This window comes from Aquarana catesbeiana, linkage group LG10, assembly GCF_042186555.1.
Source record: "Aquarana catesbeiana isolate 2022-GZ linkage group LG10, ASM4218655v1, whole genome shotgun sequence".
NCBI classification, from domain to species: domain Eukaryota; kingdom Metazoa; phylum Chordata; class Amphibia; order Anura; family Ranidae; genus Aquarana; species Aquarana catesbeiana.
The window spans coordinates 243561422-243579862 of NC_133333.1; the positions used below are offsets into that span (position 1 = coordinate 243561422).

An 18441-nucleotide genomic window follows, 5' to 3' on the forward strand; every position below is an offset into this window, starting at 1 on the left:
TTTACTGCATATACAGACTGATTTTATTATTGTGGGTTTAGTAACACTTTCATTTGCGTCATTTTTTTTCTCAACATATTTCTTGCGGCCCTGTTGACTATTTGCCTGAGGAAAAGAAGCTGCCTAGTAATTATGCACACCTTGGTGTTGATCTCCCTAGGCCACACCCTCCCTCATTACACAAATACACATCATCTGATATATTTATGGGCGGCACAGTGGTGCAGTGGTAGCACTCTCGCCTAGCAGTAAGAAGGGTCACTGGTTTGCATCCCAACCACGACACTACCTGCTTGGAGTTTGCATGTTCTCCCTGTGCCTGCGTGGGTTTCCTCCGGGTACTCCGGTTTCCTCCCACACTCCAAAGACATGCTGGTAGGTTAATTGGATCCTGTCAAAATTGTCCCTAGTATGTATAAATGTGAGTTAGGGACCTTAGATTGTAAGCCCCTTGAGGGTAGGGACTGATGTGAATGTACAATGTATATGTAAAGTGCTGCGTAAATTGACGGCGCTATATAAGTACCTGAAATAAATAAATAATAAATATTTAAATCCAATAAGCATTGAAGTGTATACAGTTTGGAAATGGGCAATCTGCATAAAAATTATGATTTGGTCAAAATACCCACTTGCCCCAATAATTGTGCACACAGTGCAATTGGTGTGGACAGCTCAGACAGTTCTTATTTCAGGCATCGCTGGTGCATATTGTGTGACCTCCCTTTTTTATCCCACCAGGATGAGGTTGGATCAGATGCGAGAGATGTACGACCGGGCAGGAGAAATGGCCTCCAATGTGCAGGATGATACTGACACTGTAATAAATGGCGGTGACCCGTTTTACGATCGTTTCCACTGGTTCAAGCTTGTTGGCAGGTAGGTTTTGTTTCCCCTGTTGGAAATCTTGAAGATATCAATATTTTATATAGATACTTTTTAGCACCCCTCTGCAATATCATTGTAAGAATTAACCACAATAAAAGTGTTAAAGTGCTCAAAAAGATTATACAGTACTGGAAATATTTATTCATACAGAGTTTTCGAGTGTTAAATTTGTCTTACTTTTTTTTTTTTTTTTTCCTTCCCTTCATATTTTTCTTGCTCAAGTGTTCTCATTTCTGGATATAAAAGTGGGGTAGCCATCTTGTTCACTGGAAGGGAATGCAAATGATATAAAGCTGAGGATTCTATAATGACACTGGTTTCCAGGGATTCTCTAGTGAATATTTAATTCTTGTGCTCATGTTCAGGTCAGGGAAGCCTTAAAACCCCATCGTGTTTATTTTTTTTGGGTTTATTTTTTTTTATTTTATTTTTTTTTGCTGCTGCTGTCTGTATCCCATTGGGGAGATTTTCCTTTAGTTCCTGTTCTGAAGACAAACCAGAAAGTGAGAGGCAATGTTTCCAACAGAGGGGAAATCCCCTTTTAGATGGATCTCACCTAAACAAGAGCCCCATTGGATGATTTCTCCTCTATACTTGTTTCAGTGAGAACTCCAACATTTTGGATTTTCCCTCACTTTTAAACCAAGGGACTGTGATCATCAAATCAAATTGAGGTTTTATCCAAAACTAAGGCTACTTTCACACTGGGGCAGGGGGGTGCGTTAGTGGTAAAGCGTTGCTAGTTTTAGCGTCGTTTTACCATTGTTTTAGCTGTTCGGCCCCCATGGGCGGAGCTTTAAACCCCCCCTAGCGACCAAAGAAAGGGTTAAAAGCGCCCATGTTGCGGTGCTGTCAAAGCGCTGCCTATTCATTTCAATGGGCAGGGCGTTTTGGGAGCGGTGTATACAGTGTATACTCCTGCACCGCCCCAAAGATGCAGGACTTTTTTTCCCGTCCTGCAAGTGCACCGTGCCAGTGTGAAAAGCACTCAGTTTTCTTTGAGGAGAATTCTGAGAGCTGATTGAGGGAAGGCACGCACCCCCTTCACACAGGAACAAAGCTGAGGCTGTCAATCTGCTGGAGCTCCCTTTCCTGTCACCATATTTCCTTTGGTGTCAGGAAAATTTGTCAGAAGTGACTCATGCTGATAGTAGAGGAACGAGACAGTGGACAGAAATGACTCAGTGTTCTGGATTGAGACAAGTACACACTATAGAGGGATATGCTTTGTTCATATTTCATGTCTGAGGTTTACAACCACTTTAACATTCTAAATTAATTTTAGGGATTGAATTTGAGTACAATACTGCCTACATGGGGTAACACATCAGTTTTGTAGTTCAGTGAATATGAAGTTGGAGCACGTCTCACAATATCATTTAAATCCATGCAATTTAGGGGTTCCCTGGGTCACTACAGATAGAATATAAGTGAATGTGAAGAAAATGTATTTTTAAAAATGTTTATTTTTGCACCCTGCTATGCCTGGCCTCCTAGTATCCTCTTTAATTTTGTTTGTAGCTGATCCTTCCCCCTTAGAGCACCTACACACTGGCACTTAGGATTCAGTTCCCATATGTTACTATCACTGGATCTACCAGGTGTTCCCTCAGATCCTGCTGAGATCATGTATGTCTATGGCATTTGTAATGCACATTATATATTAAAGTGAACCTGATCTGGACTAAAATAATTCTAAGGTAACAGTGCTAATGTTCATCAGGTTGTGATCCCTCCATGTACCTGTTTTAGTCTTCCAACTGATCCCTTTGGAACCCCTTCCGATCCTTGGCCCAGGCTATAGCTGGGTACTTCACTTTTGCCCAAGTAGCATACACTGCCCTAAAAAACTATATTCCCACCCCTTGAAATCTTCCACATTTTGTCATGTTACAGCCAAAAATTTAAATTTATTTTATTGGGATTTTACGTGATAGACCCACACAAAGTGGCACATAATTGTGAAGTGGAAGGAAAATGATAAATGGTTTTCAAATTTTTTTACAAATAAATGTGTTTAAAGTGTGTCGTGCATTTGTATTCAGCTCCCTTTAATCTGATATCTCTAACTAAAATCTAGTGGAACCAATTGCCTTCAGAAGTCACCTAAACAGAGTCCATCTGCATCATGAAGGCCAAGGGACACACCAAACGGGTCAGGGATAAAGTTGCTGAGAAGTTTAGAGCAGGGTTAGGTTATAAAAAAATATCCCAAGCTTTGAACATCTCTTGGAGCTCTGTTCAATACATCGTCCGAAAATGGAAAGAGTATGGCACAACTGCAAACCTACCAAGACATGGCCGTCCACCTAAACTGACAGGCTGGGCAAGGAGAGCATTCATCAGTGAAGCAACCAAGAGGTCCATGGTAACTCTGGAGGAGCTGCAGAGATCCACAGCTCAGGTGGGAGAATCTGTCCACAGGACAACTATTGGTCGTGCACTCCACAAATCTGCCCTTTATGGAGGGACAAGAAGAAAGTCATTGTTAAAAGAAAGCCATAAGAAGTCCTGTTTGCAAGAAGCCATGTGGGAGACACAGAAAACATGTGGAAGAAGGTGCTCTGGTCAGATGAGACCAAAATTGAACTTTTTGGCCTAAAAGCAAAACGCTATGTGTGACAGAAAACTAACAATGTACATCACCCTGAAAACACCATCCCCACCGTGAAACATGGTGGTGGCAGCATAATGTTGTGGGGATGCTTTTCTTCAGCAGGGACAGGGAAGCTGGTCAGAGTTGATGGGAAGATGGATGGAGCCAAATACAGGGCAATCTCAGAAGAGTCTGCAAAAGACTTGAGACTGGGATGGAGGTTCACCTTCCAGCAGTACAACGACCCTAAACATACAGCCAGAGCTACAATGGAATGGTTTAGATCAAAGAATATTCATGTGTGAGAATGGCCCAGTCAAAGTCCAGACCTAAATCCAATTGAGAATCTGTGGCAAGACTTGAAAATTGCTGTTCAGACACTCTCTATCCAATCTGACAGAGCTTGAGATATTTTGCAAAGAAGAATGGGCAAAAATGTCCCTCTCTAGATGTGCAAAGCTGGTAGAGACATCCCCAAAAAGACTTGCAGCTGTAATTGCAGTGAAAGGCGGTTCTACAAAGTATTGACTCAGGAGGGCTGAATACAAATGTACCCCACACTTTTCACATATTTATTCGTAAAAAATTTTGAAAACCATTTATCATTTTCCTTCCACTTCACAATTATGTGGCACTTTGTGTTGGTCTATAACATAAAATCTCAATAAAATACATTTACAATTTTGGTTGTAACATGAGAAAATGTGGGAAATTTCAAGGGGTGTGAATACTTTCTCAAGGCACTGTAATACCTGCCTTTTCCTGCCACCTAGATCTACTCCTCTATCATTCAGCTGTTGAAACTAAATGTTTACTGGGCATTCGAAGCTCCTGCATTTAACAGTTGAAGGACGGGGAGTGGGGGGGGGGGGGGGGGTGAAGCTTGATGGCTTATTCCTGACTTTTCCAGAAATGAGGACCTTTTATAAAGCCTGGGCCAGTTTGTTTTTGACCAGGTTAGATTAATTTTATAGTGGAATTCCAGTCATACCCTAAGCCTAAATCTAATCCCACCCCCATTCCACATTCCAAGACTCTTATCGATCCTATAAAGGAAACCTATTCTGAAGCCGCTCTGGTCAAGTCACATGATCGGCTTCCAGTGCCTGCTTCAGTGTGGAGGAGGGACAGCCGACAACGGCTGCCCCGTAATGGCAAGCCTGTGGGTGACGTCATCACCCAGACTCTGCAGCCGTTGTCGCTGCCTTTCCTTTACGCTGAAACTGGCCATGTGACCAAACCAGAGTGGCTTCATGATAGGTAGGTATAGTATATCTTTTCTTTTACAGGGTAGATGAAATAGTCTTAGAATGGGGGTGGGAGTAGATGTAGGCTTAGTTGGGGTTTGATTGGAATACCACTTTAGGGGAAATGAGCTTTAATATAGAGTTTAATGAGATTGCAGATATAGAATTTACTTTTTCAATGAGTTACAAGGTACATTGGTACATTGAACAGTTCATATCATTCTCTGACCCATAGGAGCTTAGAGTCCAATATCCCTTTTCACAACTAATACAGATCCATACATGCACACACTCATAGACTAGAGTGATGACCATGGGTTGCAGCCTGGAGCTTTGGCGTCTGTACCCTGAGTGCCAGTCTGTGCCTCCCTCAGTTTTGCATGGCACTTATTTTATTTTATTCTCAGTTTTGCTGGTAAATTATTTTGAGTGTACCCTACCCCTCCTCCTTGTGTAACTCAGGGTTGTGATAACAAATCTTCCATTACAACTGTTCAGTTCACCCATATTCCACGGCTGCGTCAACGAGCGGCTGGCAGACCGCACCCCATCCCCCACCTTTTCAACAGCGGACTCAGACATCACAGAGCTGGCCGATGAACAGCAGGACCAAATGGACGACTTTGATGACGAGCCTTCTGTGGACGACACTAGCTCCGAAGTCGGCAATGAGGAAGGATCGGATCTGTTCAGCGATGGGCAGGACCCGTTTTACGACCGCTCTGCTTGGTTCATTTTAGTAGGAAGGTTGGTGAGGTTGTGCAAGGAAAGGGTGAGGAAGGACAAGCTCCCGACAGAACCCCAAAACGATAATATTGAGAATGTCTGGTAGTCTTTCAGCTTCTTTTAAGCATACAAGATTTTACAGGCCATGTGTCCTGGTACATCTTCAGAGTCTTTTCTCCAGTGCAACCACATAGGTCTTACCCACCTTTCATTACAATTCACAAGCATATCTAACTGTTCATTTAAAATATATACGCAGAGGGGATCTTCAGTGAAAACTGTATGTCCGTATAATCAGTAGACCATAAATAGATGCAACTGAAGTTCTGTGCATCTACTTTTCCTGTAAAAGTTCAGCTTGTCCCACCTCCCGTACTTCCCTGTTGGTTCTGAATGTGATGGGCAGCCTTGTTGGCCATATCTTGTTTTCCTTATCCGAACTAACACTAGGCCTTCTTTATCTAATTATTTTGTAGGGAAAACGGTCTGCGTTGCCCACAACATTTTATCAGGGCTTCCATTCAATCTCCCAGTGCAGTATGGTGGGGAGCTTGGATGGCTTCCATTTAGTCTCCCAGTGCAGTATGGTGGGGAGCTTGGATGGCTTCCATTCAGTCTCCCAGTGCAGTATGGTGGGAATCTTGGATGGCTTCCATTCAGTCTCCCAGTGCAGTATGGTGGGTAGCTTGAATGGCTTCCATGCAGTCTCCCAGTGCAGTATGGTGGGGAGCTTAGATGGCTTCCATTCAGTCTCGCAGTATGGTGGGGAGCTTGGATGGCTTCCATTCAGTCTCCCAGTGCAGTATGGTGGGAATCTTGGATGGCTCCCATGAAGTCTCCCATTGCAGTATGGTGGGTAGCTTGGATGGCTTCCATGCAGTCTCTTATTCCAGTTTGGTGGGGAGCTTGGGTGGCTTCCATTCAGTCTCCCAGTGCAGTATGGCGGGGAGCTTGGATGGCTTTCATTCAGTCTGACAGTATGGTGGGGAGCTTGGATGGCTCCCATGCAGTCTCCCATTGCAGTATGGTGGGTAGCTTGGATGGCTTCTATTCCATCTCCCAGTGCAGTATGGTGGGGAGCTTGGATGCCTTCCATTCAGTCTCCCAGTGCAGTATGGTGGGAAGCTTGGATATAATGATTGAGGCCTGTTGTATCTTATCCTTAGTTAGTGAGGGGAATGAGAACAGACTGCTGAAGGTATGAATTGTAGGTACCTGAAGGTGCACATGCCTGCAACAGCCTCCCAAACAATACTGCCATGGCCGAATCACAGGTGTTTGGTTAGTTTCCCATCTGGTACCTTTGTAAACTCCACTCATACAAAGGCACAATCCCTGTTTGGTGACATCCCCACTTCCCAGTGAACCTACAGAAGCTGCCTTATTATTAAATTTGGTTTAGCATACAAGATGTCCACTTCTTGTAAATGCATTAGTTGACTAAAAGGAACTGGTTACCTGTAACCTCAAGCGTGTTCCTCTACTGCAGCTTTTCTCAACCTTTTTTTACCCTGGACAAACCTTTGAAATTATTTTAAGGTCTCATTTTACAGTAAAAAAGTAAACGGTTGAAAGTTTTAAATAACATAATTGAGAATATGACATATGTAGAATATTTGACACCCAGAGCTGAATATTTGCCGACACCCCTTTTCTCATACAATTTGTAGAAATTAATAATGGCCAGGAAAGAAACAGACTGTGAAAACTGTAGTGTCCCATTTTACTTGTTTGTGTTCAGTGAAGAAATTTCCCCTTAAAATAGTGATCAGTGGAGAAATAACCCCTTATGTTGGTGATCAGTGGAGAATTTCTTTATTACATTGGTGATCAGTGGGGAAAGTCTTCATTTCATTGTTGATTAGTGGGTGAATGCCTCCTTGCATTGGTGATCAGTGGGGAAATTCTTCATTACATTGATGATCAGTGGAGAAATGTTTCATTACATTGGTGGCTAGTGGAGAAATGTCCCCCTTGCATTGGTGATCAGTGGAGAAATGCCCCCTTACATTAGTGATCAGTGGAGAAATGTCCCCCTTACATTGGTGATCAGTGGAGAAATGCCCCCTTACATTAGTGATCAGTGGAGAAATATCTCCCTTACATTGGTGATCAGTGGAGAAATGCCCCCTTACGTTGGTGATCAGTGGAGAAATGCCCCCTTACGTTGGTGATCAGTGGAGAAATGCCCCCTTACTTTGGTGATCAGTGGAGAAATGCCCCCTTACGTTGGTGATCAGTGGAGAAATGCCCCCTTACGTTGGTGATCAGTGGAGAAATGCCCCCTTACTTTGGTGATCAGTGGAGAAATACCCCCTTACGTTGGTGATCAGTGGAGAAATGCCCCCTTACTTTGGTCAGTGCCCCCTTACTTTGGTGGTCAGTGCCCCCTTACATTGGTGGTTAGTGAAGAAATGCCCCCTTACATTGGTGATCAGTGGAGAAATGCCCCCTTACTTTGGTGGTTAGTGGAGAAATGCCCCCTTACATTGGTGGTTAGTGGAGAAATGCCCCCTTACTTTGGTCAGTGAAGAAATGCCCCCTTACTTTGGTGGTTAGTGGAGATCATTGTATGTGGGAACCCCTAGAAAGCTCTGAAGGAACCCTGGTTGAGAAAGCCTGCTCTGTTGTATTGTCATGGCTTCTCTTATAAAGCTTAAATGTTTTTACAGCTCCTTTTTTTCGTTTCGATATTAATGGTGGTTTTTGGTAAGGACACACCACAAAATAAAAATCCATACAATATATTTTTTAAAAACACATTTCATAAATAGCGTGTTCATTATTTCTAAATAATAAAATGTAAAAGTTTAATGTCCTGGATTAATTTTTTTTCAATATTCACAAACATTTTTAGCTTTATTTGTAACAAGGCAGATTCTATATATGTGCTTCTCAGGCGGGTGAAACGAGAGCTTGTTCTTCCAGCCTTGTCACATGTTGGGGAGTCAGTAAAGTGGCAGAGTGTGACGCACCCTTGACCCAGTTTTTTGCTCATGGTTTTCATTTTCATTTTAACAGTATACAAAGCATATGTTTTTTTGTTTTTTGTTTTTTTTTATGTTGAATTAATTTTAATTTTGTTACTTTTAGTTTTGGTTTGCCATCACCTCACCAACCTTGCAGCTAATGTATTCCCTGTCCTCTTGCCCCTGGCTATGAATGAGGGGTATTCCAGAGATAAAAAAACATGCTTTCTCACTAGCATTTGTCCTAAGTGCAGCCATTTTGTCGGTTAAGTCCATGTTCTCAAAAGCTAAACCTTCTTTAGTTAGTAAGCCTTCATTGTGCTGGGAACCTTATGAAAGGTCATCACAGATGTTCAGTTGTCTTACCAGTAACTAATTGTGGTAAAACCATTGCCAAACAAAAACTTTTTGTCTTAGATTTTGTTAAAGACTCCATTCACCCTTGTGCGTCTTATGCGACTTTGGACTTATAAGTTAAGTGCACATACTTTCCAGTACACCACGGGTCATCAAGTAGCTTCCAAAATCTTTTCAACTCAAGGGACATAGTAGATAGGAGGGGGAAATAGAGGTGACAAACCTCGGCACTTTTAAGGTGTTTGTAGTATGAAAAATATGGTAAACAATTACACAATAGATACAATTTAAATATTTATTACAAAAATAAAATTAAAAAACATGAGAACAGTGTTTTATCCATATCCAAAATCAAAATCAAAAGGATAATATTCCAATCCTTTTGTTGTCTATAGCATATAACATGTCACACCGGAATCTCCTGAAGAAGCTTTGGTTAAAGCGAAACATGTTGAGTGGTAGTGTCTGTATATATGCCTTTCTATAGAACAATTGATTTTTAATATGGATGAAACATTGTTCTCGTGTTTTTTTAATTTTATTTTTGTAATAAAATTTAATATTTATTGTGTAATTGTTTACCATATTTTTCATACTACAAACACCTTAAAAGTCCGAGGTTTGTCACCTCTATTTCCCCCTCCTATTTTCTAGTTTATTGGGATGTGGTGTTCAATTTGATTCCTCTGCCCCATTCTGTATAATTTATCAAGGGACATAGTGCAACATTTCGGAGCCTCTCGCCTGACAAAGGGGTCCTGCGTGACTCAGAAAGGTTGCACTATGTCCCCCTTGTGATGTGATCGTTCTTCAATAAAGATTTTAGATGCTATTTAATGCTGTGTTGGCAAATATGTGTGCTTAAAGTGGTGTTCCGGCCGAAATTATACTTTTTAAATAAAAATACCCCTATAATACACAAGCTTAATGTATTCTAGTAAAGTTAGTCTGTAAACTAAGGTGTGTTTTGTTAGTTTATAGCAGTAGTTTGTTATTTTATAAACTTACAGCAGGCCATGGCCATCTTAAGTGTGGGCATCTGAAGCCAGACTGTATTTCTTCCTGGATCTCATCCTTGCAGATCTCGCACATGCTCAGTGCAGCACAAGCAGTGTAATAGGTTTCAGGTCAGGTTTCTATAGCAACGGCAGTGTCAGAGGAAGTTGCCGCCCCTTCCCAGAAGGCATTGCAAACAGGAAATGATGCGATGGGCCACGGCCAGGGGGGAGGAAGTGAAAAATGAATACAGCAGATATACAGTAGGTGCTGATAAGAAAAATATCCAATTTGTTTACAATGCACAGTTTAGTGAGGGATGCTGAAGAGTTGTAAAAGTGGGTGGAACTCCACTTTAATCTGTGATCTCTGCAGTTCCAGCTGGTTGTTGCTTCAGGACCAGACATTCCTAAGCCCTATTCAGGAAAGTGTGCAATGGGAATATAAACAATATTTTGGGTTGCATGATAAGTCGCAGCCCATGTATTTCAGTGGAAGAAATGCAACTTAACGTAGTAGCAAGTGCAAGCATATCGCAGTGCATTCTCCCCAGAACCCCCTCCCCCCCATGTCTTCTACCTGTCCTATATGACCTATACAGGTTCAACGGTAAAACATGCTGAAATATTTAAAGCGTTTGTTACCCCCAACATTTCATATTCCTGATATGTACCCGCTTGTACCATATACTTGTATGAGAAAGTCTCCTGTTCTCTTTGTATTGCTTCCCAGATGTGCTCCTGCCAGTCTTCCTGCTTTCCTATTAAAAACTGACCACACTAAGCAGGAGAGCTCACCTAGTCAGTTCCCTAGCTATGCTGGGAACTCAGCCTGCTCTCCTCCAATGATCAGACTTGCCCTGACACGCCCCCTGCTGCACAGCCATTCACTGGGAAGCTCAATGTGCTGCTGCTCCCCCCCCCCCCCCCAGCTGTGAAAGGGAGGGAAAAGGTATTTATATATTTTTTTATATATTTATACAAAAATGTTTTGCCTTTAATTTCTAGTTTAAACTGAATGGGTTGTTTTACAAGGTGATTGTTTACAATCACTTTAACATCATCGAGGTCAAAAAAAAAAGCCTAGTTAGTGCCCATAGAAAATAGTGACAGCTCTTCAATGAAGCCAATCTCTTTAGGAAATACTAAAAGAAACAGCAGAGGGCACCAATTAAAGTAGTTGTAAACCCTTACACACCACTTTTACCTACAGGTAAGCATATAATAATGCTTACCTCTAGGTACCGTAAATATCTCCTAAACTTGCACTGTTTATGAGATATTCACTATATCAGCAATCAGCATGTGCCAAAGTCATCGGCACTGAAGAAACGGCTCGCTTGTGCCGTTTCTTCAGCTGCTGTGCCGTTACCAGCTCGCGCACGCATGCGCGGGAGTGACGTCATTGCGGCTCCAGCCAATCACAGCGCCAGAGCCCGCAAACCCAGAAATACCTCCGTGGGAGCAACATCCTGTGATCAGACTTGTCTAACATCGGCTCTTATAATGCCAGGAGATTAAAAAAAAAAAAAATGTCCAATTATGCACTAGAAATATAAAATGGATGCCTTGGCCAACAAGAACCGTTTTTTATTCAGTGACAAAGCCCGCGATTTCTGGACACCCCTTATTCAATTATGCATCTGGCGGGAGGCTCGGAACCCAGTAGTATTGTAATCTTTGGTTCTCATCTTCTTTTTTTTTTTTTAGCAGTTTAATAATAATTTTGTATTCCTTTATTATGTTTGTAATGCTGCTACATGGCTTTATTAATCCTTATTTTATGCATTTTGTGTTTATTTATGTTTTTGTTTATGCATTTCGTTTCATTTGTTACTTATCTTTAGCTAGTTGGTTTGTGCTTTCTATTTTTTTTTTTGTTACTTCTAACCCCTGAAAGGTGAATAAATGTGTTTTGGGGTGGTCATGTGATCAGGATGTTTTATTAATGGTGTCACTTTTGTGCTACATGATACATTGTTGCCTATAAATACCACACCACATATAACATCTATGTGAATAGACGCATGGATATTCACTGGGCCTTATTTATCGCTGCATTTGAACGAAAAACTGGCCCTGTAATCTGTCGCCCCCCCCCCCCTTTTTTTATTGTTTCTGAATGTATGTATGGGTTGAGGATAGAACAAATGGTCAGCTTCTGCGACAACATAACTGGTTCTTCTCCCAGCTATTGATAAATGAGATTTAAAAGATTTGATGGGATCAGTAGATTGTCTGGGGGACATCAGCTCTTTTTTCCTTTCCTATGTGACAGCAAATCCTTTTTGGTCTCTTTTTCAGAGCATTTGTTTATCTCAGTAACCTGCTCTTCCCGGTTCCTTTGGTCCATCGGGTGGCCATAGTGAGTGAGAAGGGGGATGTACGCGGTTTCTTGCGTGTTGCAGTACAAGCAATAGCAGGTTAGTACTGTTTTCTTTCTTTTCTGTCTCTAAAGCAAAGTTTTATGAGGAGAGATTGACCCGCCAGGTTGTTTGCAAAAATATTATTTGCTGTAATTGTGCCACTTTTGTTTCTCCTCTATAGGAGACGAGGAAGCTCCAGATTACGGTTCTGGAATACGACAGTCTGGGACCGCTAAGATCTCCTTTGACAATGATTACTTCAATAAGGTAGGAATCACGGTAGACTTTCTTATACAGAGAAAATGTTATTCCAGCACATTGGAAGAAATGCAAATTGAGGGAAGTTATTATACATGTAATAAAAATATAGATGATTTAAAAGAGAAGTATGTATAGTATGGTGAACCACCGAGGGAAATAACCCTCAAATCAATGTTGCCAACATCCCAATTTAAATGCGAAAAAACAAGGACCCTAGAAGAGGGAAACCTTTTGTACCCCCCGGTACAGCGGGACTTTACAGGCAAACAGCAACAGTATAAAAGAAAATGTTTTATTGAAAATTGCTTAAAAAAGCATAAAAACAGGTAGATCTAAGCATAGATCTCTACAAGAAATACTTATACAGGATACAGACAGGTTCTTTCTCATGATCTATTTCTTTGTGCTTTCGACTGCGAATACATATTCCTCTGTCAGCCTGACATGTTTCAGGACGATGACCCTTCTTCAGAGGCGTATTAAGAAGAGAGAATATATAAATGTATTCAGTATTCAATTTCTGAAAAACACCATGCAAAAAATTGCAAAAGGAGACAACCCCATATCAAAAAGGAAATGTGATTTAAAAGAAATGAAAATATAACCGCCAATTAACCAAAATTGGATATGGCGGCTTCCACCTGGGTCGGGAAAAACTCCACAAAGGCCCCCAGAAAGAGGACAAACCCCACGGATCCGGCGGATTCTTGCTGGTAGTTAGAATCTTAAATATTTGCAAACAAAATGAAGGATTCCTATTTAGAATAATAAACTGTTAGGTTAGTAAAACAGCGATGTCAGAACTGATTCAATCATACAGTTTGTAGTGTACATAGATTTGCAAAACAATGGGAGAAAGGAATATTCCTGAACTTTGTTTTATCTCATGGCTACTGTGAAATTGTGTGAATGCATCAATACAGTGCTTGTTATCTCAGCTTGCAGAACATGGATTCATTGGATGAGTTTACCAAAAATGTAAATATTGCAGAATATACAGCCTCATGCTACATAACTAAGCTCCATTTCATCCTGAATAAACTAAATTTGGCATGTTCGCCCTGGGCTCTAGATGACCTTGTCCCGGCACTTATCCTGACCATATGGTTGGGATTATTTCAGAGCCTGGACTGGCTCTGTGACTTCAGCCAACAGCAGGCTTCAGCTGAACACGGATCAGAGGAGTGCAGAAAGAACTGAACTCCTGTGAATCTATAGAAGAAGTACAACCAAAATAGCTCTGTCTATACTTTAAAGCCCGAGTCGGCAACCTGTCGACGCGTCCGCGTCAACAACCGCAACCGCCGCTCCTGACCGTCCCTGCCACATCTAATGCGCATTCCGTATTAGTCAAAGCAAGTACTGGGTAAGGGGTGGGTCAGACGGGAACAGGAGAGAGAGCACCAATCAGTGAGCAGAGTTCCCGCCCAGCAGACCTCGGAGCTGTGTCTGTGTTAAAGCAACCTCAGCAGAGGGGAAGAGGTGCTGCACAAAGGGTAACTTCAGGGGGTCAGTGCCACAGGAGGCAACGGGCTTATGACAGGTCCTTATTGCTAGTCTGGTAGTGTTATAAAAGGCTGTTGCTTACAATGTCAGAGATATCAACACTTATTTTGTATTAATGTGACAGCTGCCTGAGAGGGGGAATTGGTAAATGGCTAGGGCTGTAGTTAAAAGAACAGGCTGCTGTGTGTTATTCTTGGCTCCCATCTTTGCTTGTTGGCAGTGGCAGCTGGTGCTCAAAAATTTTTGGGGGGCGCAAACAAACTGAAAAATACAAGCAAACAAAAATACATCAAATGCAGCCACTGTGCCCATTAATTGCAGCCACTGTGCCCATTAATTGCAGCCACTGTGCCCATTAATTGCAGCCACTGTGCCCATTAATTGCAGCCACTGTGCCCATTAATTGCAGCCACTGTGCCCATTAATTGCAGCCACTGTGCCCATTAATTGCAGCCACTGTGCCCATCAATTGCAGCCTCACTGTACCCATTATAAGGGGTTCACTTCCCACCATCATCCCTGTGCTGAGTTTCCGGCCAGGCATGTACACCTGCTGTGCCCGTTATAACTATCCCCACTGATGCAGCGCATCAGCACTAACCCACTGACCTTGTCCAGCAGCAGCATATATGGTGTAAGAGCTGACTTGTATATAGATTAGAGTAGAACAATACACTGCTGACTGAGTCTCATACCTTACAGGCAGCTCCGCTCGGGTCGTGCGTTCCACAGAGCTGCCGACGTCACTTCCGGTTCACCACTGGCATACGGAAACCGGAAGTAACCAGTTAACTAGAAGAACAAAGCACTACGAGCGGAAGTTGTTCGGCGCTTTGGAATGCGCCACAAAGCAGGTCAAAACCCTGCACATGAAGCGCCTCATCTGCAATCTCGTGATTGCATTGACATGGCGCTTCCCATATTGCACTGTGTCTGGCGCCCAAACACAGTGCACTTAAAGAAAATTTTTTTTAAATGAGGGGCATTTTTAAAAAAAAATTATATATATTTTTTTGGACTGCTGGGTAGGGGGGCGGCACCCGTGCGCCCCCTATGGACGGGCCGCCACTGCTTGTTGGGAATGCACGCCAAGTTGCGTGTGTTCCTGACATGCAGGGAATGTGCTGCTCTTTAGCAGATACGTGTGGGTGCCAATAATTCATAATGGCACCCCTACACATCGTAAACTGCAGGTGCTTTAACCCACATCAAAACATAATGTGCCCAGCACCCACCCTGTGGTTCATTGTGAATTTCCAGGAGAGTCAGAGAATTCTTTCCCCGTGTTTCTCGCAGGTTGAAGGGGCTGCCCTGCACACAGCACGCAGTAGTATGAACCAAGGCTTAGGGGCCTATTCACACTTGCCTGCACAATAAATCTAAGTTATTTAGTGATCGGGCAGTAGTCCATTTTTGGCTGCAGTAATATGCGTCAGGGAGCGGTGCGATGAGTGTTTTATCACTCCCTTTTTTTTACGTCACTTCATTCATGTCACCACACAGCAGCACAGTGCGCTTCATCTGCTGTGCAGTGCCATCCAGGTGAGGTGCGATAATATGCAGCATGTCTCACTCCTCACTGCACTGCATCTCCGGGTTGTCTTGCAGCGAGAAGAAAACTTTCCTTTTTAATGGGGCCATGCTAGGTTATCTATGTGCTATGGGCTGGTGACCTTTGATCTCTTCTATGTTGTTCAAATAGATCTCCACCTCTCCTAGGTCGCCTACCCCTGCTTTAAAGCATGCGTGCCAAAGCCAAAACTTTTTTTTTTATTTATTTAATTTTTTTTTTAGTTTTTTGATAGCGTGAGACCCCTGTCAGATTTTTTATCCCCGCTAGGGAGTTGCACCCTGCCCGTTTGTCCTGGTGCCTTGGTGACTCTTACAGAAAGTGATGGGTGATGCAAAATTTTAGGTAGTGAAGCCAGTAGGAACACATGTTCTGGTTACAGCTGTCTAAGAGAGGAGTTCCCTTTTTCTTTGAAGATAATTTTACTTCCTGTTGTGTCTCTGGGGCAAGAAGTGACAGGGAATCTCACAAATAGTACACAGTGATTACAAAAAAAAAAAAAAAGACAAGGGTCTTAAAGTGTAATTAAACCCAGGAGCCTGCATTCGCTATATCTGGTCTCCCATAGTACACAGAACATGGAAATGCAATTATTTTAGTAAATATAAAGGCTAAATACCTTTTTCTCATCAATAGTTAGAGCAGTCTTGTGACTTCTATCAGTGTCTGGTTAAAGCTTGTAGGAGAAGTTTTCGTGCTACTTTGATTGTCCTATGAGGCTGCAAGACCTCTGACCCTCTGTCTGGGCAGTGCTGATTGGCCCTGTGCTGATCACGTGCATCCCAAGAAAAAAAAAAAAAAACTCTCTAGCAATACACACCAAACACAGCATGCGCAGAGTGCCCCCTAAGACTCTGTCTTATCAGGAGATTGATTGGGGACAGTGGAAGAAGGTGAGGATCAAACAGCCTTTTTACACAATGCAGAGGATTAACCCCTTAGATACCACAGTGAGTATAACAAGCATGCTTTACTGCATATACAGACTGGTTGTACTGTTGTGGGTTTAGTAACACTTTAAAGTGGGGGGCCACCCTAAAATAAAAAATAGCATGAAAAATTTAAAAAAAAAATAAAAAAAAAAAAAACATTTGAAAAAAAAATGTTTTTAAACTTACCTGAACCCTTGTTGCTAGGCAGTCTTCCTAATCTGCCTCTTCCTATTCCGCGGCGTGTCCTGCTCCTTGGTGAGCGGCCCCGTTGCCTTCTGGGAACTGTGTGTGTTCCCAGAAAACCACAGGACCATTCAGAGAGCGCCGCAGGAAACTGACAGTGAAGCCGCAAGGCTCCACTGCCTGTTTCCCTTAGTTAGGATGGCGGTGCCGGGACCCGAGGGATGGGACGGGTCGGCCTCGGGCGGCCGACATCATGGGCACCCAGGACAGGTAAGTGTACTTATTTAAAGTCAGCAGCTACAGTGTTTGTAGCTGATGACTTTTAAAAAAAAATTTCCTGGCCGGAATCCCGCTTTAAGTGAATTAAAGGGTATTGTTTTTTTTTTATTCACAAAAGTGAATCACCATTTTAACTGAATTCCATTATTGAGTAACCTAGATTTCCTTGAATAAATGAGTATGTTCCTTTTGAAAAAGCCACGTGGACATGCCATTAAAGAATGGCTTTTGTTTTTCTGTTCGCAGAACGACATGACATCCACAGTCCTCACCCGCTCGGGGCTGTCACTGGAAGAACTGCGCATCGTGGAAGGGCAGGGCCAGAATTCGGAAATGAACACTCCTATGGAGGAGGTGAACCGGCTGGCCGAGATGGGTGAGTCATGTGACACAAAAGCGTTGTCTAGCACAGTGCGCAGTAAGTCGTGTAACGTACAGACATTGTCTAGTGGTGACTCCTATGACACACGCATGCTTTGCCTTACACAGTTTATAGTCATGCGAGGCAGAAGAATTGTCTTGTAGCAGTTGGCTGTGACACAAGAACATGGTTTTATGTGCAGCCTCTGTCTGTTCTTTACTCTTCTGTCTGATCACCTTCCTCTTTTTCATAGACATGAAATCAGGCAGCCTCTTAGATGGAAAAATGATGATGGAAGGATTCTCTGAAGATGTAGGAGAACACCTGAAGATCGGCAGTGTCTTCACCTTCCGTGTCACCGTCCTACAAGCCAATGGCATTCCACCAGAATATGCCGATATCTTCTGTCAGTTCAAGTGAGTCATTGTGTTTTGTAGATGGTCCAAGGTATGAGTGAGGCTTACACAATGTACACTTTCTAGCCAAAGTATGTGGACACCACATCAGCTTTATAAAGACATCGTTTGACTAGCCTGGTGTGGAGGATCTTGAGTGACCTGCACTTAACCAAACTGAACATTGTTGGGATGAAACGGAATGGCAGTTGCAAGCCAGGTCTTGTTTAATATTATTATACAGAATTTATATAGCGCCAACAGTTTACGCAGCACTTTACAACTTGAGGGTAGACAGTACAAATACAATACACTTTAAAGTGGTTGTACACCCTGTACAACCACTTTTACCTACAGGTAAGCCTATATTAGGGCTTACCTGTAGGTGCTTGAAATATCTCCTAAACCTCCACAGTTTAGGAGATATTTACTAAAAAGCCGAGCGCCGATGTCTACGGCGCATGCGCTCTTTAGAAAGGGCACATCGTGCCATTTCTAATAGTGGTCATGCCGTGACTGGCGGCTCTCGCGCGCATGCAGAAGGAAGAGGGGTGAAGATGGATGCTCGCTGCTAGTGGGGACAGCAGTGACATCGCAGGCTTCGGTTTCAGGTAAGTGACACATAATGGGCTACTATGCAATGCATAGTAGCCCATTATGCTTTACCTTTGCAGGAAAATAAAGAGGAAGTAAAACCCACCAGGGTTTACTACTCTTTAATAAGGAGGGGCTTGGGCGTGTCGGCACAGCCCGCGTGCAGAGCCCGCCAGGAAGTCGGCACGGCGCTGCGCTAATCACAGGCAGTGAGAC

The 18441-nt window shown here is 42.8% G+C and overlaps 1 protein-coding gene across 13 annotated transcripts in view; it reads left to right on the plus strand.

Annotated features, from left to right (window-relative positions):
• The window catches only part of KIF1B (kinesin family member 1B), a 277895-nt gene that overhangs the window by 210441 nt on the left and 49013 nt on the right, over positions 1 to 18441 (plus strand). For 8 of the 13 annotated variants that reach the window (XM_073603542.1, XM_073603543.1, XM_073603544.1 and 5 more), the window contains 6 exons: positions 742 to 879; positions 5230 to 5478; positions 12083 to 12201; positions 12326 to 12411; positions 17122 to 17251; positions 17490 to 17652. In XM_073603542.1, coding sequence (XP_073459643.1) covers positions 742 to 879; positions 5230 to 5478; positions 12083 to 12201; positions 12326 to 12411; positions 17122 to 17251; positions 17490 to 17652 — 885 coding nt within the window. The remainder of the gene's footprint in view (positions 1 to 741; positions 880 to 5229; positions 5479 to 12082; positions 12202 to 12325; positions 12412 to 17121; positions 17252 to 17489; positions 17653 to 18441) is intronic. The other 5 variants (XM_073603553.1, XM_073603554.1, XM_073603555.1 and 2 more) reach the window with 1 other exon arrangement.